This window comes from Mus pahari, chromosome 21, assembly GCF_900095145.1.
Source record: "Mus pahari chromosome 21, PAHARI_EIJ_v1.1, whole genome shotgun sequence".
NCBI lineage: Eukaryota > Metazoa > Chordata > Mammalia > Rodentia > Muridae > Mus > Mus pahari.
Window position 1 is genome coordinate 8,396,013 of NC_034610.1, and position 2,545 is coordinate 8,398,557.

A 2,545-nucleotide genomic window follows, 5' to 3' on the forward strand; every position below is an offset into this window, starting at 1 on the left:
AGAGACAGAGAGACAGAGACAGAGAGAGACAGAGAGAGACAGAGAGAGACAGAGAGACAGACAGAGACAGAGACTTAACTGTAGGCAGAGACTTAACTGTAGGCACAGCGACAAAGCCCACCCAGCCACTCAAAGTAAGCTCTGACTGGAGCAGCAGTCACCGCAACTTCCTTTTTCCCTCCGTGGGGCACCAGAAGTCCCTTCCATTCTCAAGAATCCCCAATCTTTATGTCCCTCTGTGCTCAGCGTAAGAAAAATATAAGAAAATATAACCCGTAGTGCCAACTTTTAAAAAAAAAAGGAAGAACACGGAAGATTTCTGGTTACGCATCCTTCCATCTTTTTAACCTAAAACTTGGAAGCTTCCGTTACTTTACCAAAGTAAGAGAAGTAATTTACACTTGCAGGTCGTGTAAAGTAAATACTAGAGGGCTGTGTGTAGTTTCCATGCCCTTGAAGGGGCCTTTTACCTGTTGGGCTGCGAGCATGAAGTTATTAGGATAACAGCCTTCAAGTGGCCCTGTCCTTGGCCTCAGGCCCCTCGTGTGTGGGAAATGGGGATCGATCTGCAGATTGGCTTTATGGTCTGGACCTGCCGTGTTCCCACGGCCATGCCGATTGGCTGGATCCAGACAAAGAGAATATTTTGATGGCACTGAAAGAAGTTCTGAGGGAAGTGACAGCAGTGGGGAGGGACAGACCCCTTGAGCGCTGCTGGATCTGGGGCTCCCACCGAGGGGGCCTTAGAGGTGGACCTGGTAGCACTCCCAGACCAGACGGCCGCAGTTCCTATTTCCCTCATTTCAGCTGATTAAAGGACACCAGAGAACAACTCACTCCTTAAATTGCCACAACAAAGGCTCGCCTTCCCGGTTCAATCAAAACAACTAGGCTGCCTGATTCAAATGCTAATAGTGGGGCCAGAATTGGTCCTTAAATGAGGGAAACACTCCCCCAACACCACCCACCACCCCACAAATGACCAGCTAGCGGCTTCTTTGCCACCAGAATCTGTTAAGCTTCTCCCAGGTGTATGCTCTGTTAAACGTTTCATGGGAAAGACCTGGGTGGTGGGAGAACAGATTTCAAAGAAGCGGGGGGTGGGGGTGGGGGCGCAGCTCCGTCCACACAAGCCTCTGGCTGGAAAAGAACTTGGTCTCCTGTAGGACGGACCTCCTCCCATGCAGCAAATACAGGGCATTTTAACAGGTTGGATGGAGTTTTTGGACGCTTCGAGGAGGAAGCGCACAGCCTCAGTTCATCACAGTGTCTGATGGCCTCTCATCTGTGGACTCTGAGGGACCTGGTTTCTCCGCTGTCTGGGAACCAGCTCTTTATCTGTCAATGGCCACTGGTATCCACAGCCTGCAGTGCCCGCCCTATCTGCTTGTTTTCTTGAGCTCACAGGGCAGGCCAGAGTCAGATCAGACAGCCCAAGGTCAACTCCTAGGTGGCAACTCAGACCAGGTCCTAGACCATACCCTGGGGTTCACTGCATCCTTGGTCAGGTTGGGGAAAGGGGGGGCAGTGCCGGCATCGCCACACTGTTGCAGAAAAGTGCATACAGCCCGGGCAGAGGCAGCCTCTGCCTTCGTTTCAGTGGGTTTGCTTGTAAATATTTACCTTACCTCCGCCTTGTCTGTTACTTACAAACTATGTGCACTTTGACCTCACACACTTTCCGCTTAGCAGTCTGGTCTCCTGGGGGCTGTGCACAGAGGCCCTGCTGGTGCACAGACAGGTAAGTTTGCGTCCTGGTAGTAAGTGGGTACTCCAGGCAAACTCACACCAAGGAGCCTCAGTAACCCCCATCCTGAGTAGATGATGAGCCCTCGCCTCTGCCTTCTCCTTCCCATAGCCCTTCACAGCCTCACAGGCTGGCAGAGCCTTTGTCTCCATCTTTTCACTACACCAGGTTCTCCCTCGTGATTAGATCATACGCTCTCTATTCCTTTTGTAAGGGGCTGCTTGAAGGTTGTTTGGTAATGACAATTCCTTAGTGGCTATAGTGAAAAACACACTTTAAGGTGACTGTAAGGAGACATAGAAGTAGACGCTAAGGCCCGGACCTATACGATCCTGCCTTAGCCAGGCCTGGAGAGGTGGGGGTCGGGGGGGGGGGCTTAAGAAGGAAGCAAAGAAGGAAGAAGGGAGGGAAAGAAGGGAGGGAAAGGGGAGAGCCTAAGGACAGTGGTTCACATCATAATCGAGCGGGATTTTGAGTTTGGGCTGCAGAGTGAACCCCCAAGACCCTGTCTCACAGAACTTACCTTCTGGAGAATTCCATGTTAGCGAGGGAGGTGAAATACATCTGATACAGCCGGCTAAGATACATCTTGCTTTGGGAATCTGTCCTTGTCTTACACATAGTCTTGCTCTGTAAGATGCATTTCGCCAACGTGAGCGCATCTCTTATGCTCACGACCCACCTAGCAGCTAGCATTTGAATTTGTCAAGCATGGGGAACACAGATCCCTCTGTACTACCCTGGTGCAGACTGGCAAGCAAGCCACATGAGGTAGCTGTCCCTCCCCCCCACCCCCCC

The 2,545-nt window shown here is 51.5% G+C and overlaps 1 protein-coding gene across 1 annotated transcript in view; it reads right to left on the reverse strand.

The window, feature by feature from the left end:
- Positions 1-2,545, reverse strand: part of LOC110338544 — a 50,795-nt gene that overhangs the window by 7,393 nt on the left and 40,857 nt on the right. The window contains exon 7 of the mRNA XM_021221881.1: positions 2,271-2,377. Coding sequence (XP_021077540.1) covers positions 2,271-2,377 — 107 coding nt within the window. The remainder of the gene's footprint in view (positions 1-2,270; positions 2,378-2,545) is intronic.